The sequence below is a fragment of the Misgurnus anguillicaudatus genome, chromosome 25 (genome assembly GCF_027580225.2).
Source record: "Misgurnus anguillicaudatus chromosome 25, ASM2758022v2, whole genome shotgun sequence".
NCBI classification, from domain to species: domain Eukaryota; kingdom Metazoa; phylum Chordata; class Actinopteri; order Cypriniformes; family Cobitidae; genus Misgurnus; species Misgurnus anguillicaudatus.
Window position 1 is genome coordinate 32908116 of NC_073361.2, and position 1464 is coordinate 32909579.

Sequence of the window (1464 nt, forward strand, 5' to 3'; positions counted from 1 at the left end):
GGTAAGTTGGCCTTTTTAGGAGGGTAGCTTTTTACTTATTTTCTTGTGAATCATTTTTTTTACATAATCAAGTGCTCCTTTTCGCCCTTCTCCTTCTCTCTTCCGGATGTCCTCCAGAGCTTTAAATTTTTCAGGTTCATTGATTTCCTTAAACTTCTCGATCAGAAAATCAATGTGCAGAAGTGTGAACAGAGCATATGTGTTGAGTGCCATCATCTGTAGAACATCCACACAGTGATAAGCTTCATTCAACAGCTTGATTTTCTCTTTCTCTAATTCTTGTAGTTCCTCCTCCAGCATGTTGATTAAAGACACATCATCCCCAATTTGGTCTTCATATTTCTTCTTTAAATCTTCATTAGTTCTTGTCTCAGTCTTTGTCTTTGTTACATATATTTTGGCAGCTTTGACATGTTTGCTGACGTGACATTTCTTTGTGCACACTGTGCAGTGGTAATTTTTCATCACACTACACCATGAGAGATTACTGGCCCACCAGCATCCAGGATAGTGACAGTTCTCCTCACAGACAGTGCAACACATTGCCATATAAGCTACAGAACGATCAATATCAACACTTTCTTTATATGACACTTCAACTTCATACTCAAAATTTTTATTTTCTTGGACTTCTTGTTTGTGTTTCTCCAGAGCATTTTGAGTTTGTTTCAGCTTATTTTGCTTTAGTTCTTTCTCTTTAACACGTGACTGGAGATTTGAGATGTTTCCCTCCAACTGCTTCCGTTCTTTCAGCACATTTTGAGTCATCTGTAAGGTTTTTGGTCGTATCATGTCAAGAAAGTTGAAAAACCTCTCCATTCCTCTAAAACTGAGATCCCATGCTTGATCCTGGATTGTTTGTTCTTCATCAAGTGTTTCTCCTTGACAGTTGTTAAACAGAAAATAGATCGGCTGATTCTTCTTCTCATCTACAGCACACTTGACTTTAGCTTCTTTGACGGCTGTCAGGGCATTTTTAGGGGGTAAACCATCTGAGTGCGTGAAAAATAGCACAATGTTTTTAGTGATATCATTGCCAAATAAAGACTGAACAGCATCAAATATGTATCGTTGTCTGTCAGAGAGTCGATTTTGTTCTGCCTTCATCACAAAACACACTGCATTGATTTGATTGATCTCATCTTCAGTTGTACATAAATGTAATAAACTCTCAGCGATCTTTTTATCAAGCTCAGCTCCATGTGTGTCTCCATATCCTGGTGTATCAATGATTGTTAAATCAACTGAAGTCTCTTGTATATAAACACCATAGACAGTGATGACAGATGTCTGACTGTGAACTGATGTTGTGTTATTCTGATCATCTGTGATCTCAAACCAAACTTTGTCTTCTCTTTTAACACCACAGTTATAGTTGATCATAGTATTGATGAGAGTTGTTTTTCCACTGCCTGTTTCTCCCAACATCAGTATGATTTTATGAGGTTTCTTTCTGTCTCTTTC

The 1464-nt window shown here is 37.5% G+C and overlaps 1 protein-coding gene across 1 annotated transcript; it reads right to left on the bottom strand.

The window, feature by feature from the left end:
- LOC141362127 (uncharacterized) lies at positions 1-1464 on the bottom strand. Its single transcript, XM_073863945.1, has one exon. It carries the CDS (start codon positions 1426-1428, stop codon positions 16-18), a length of 1413 nt encoding a protein of 470 aa, XP_073720046.1. The 5' UTR covers positions 1429-1464; the 3' UTR covers positions 1-15.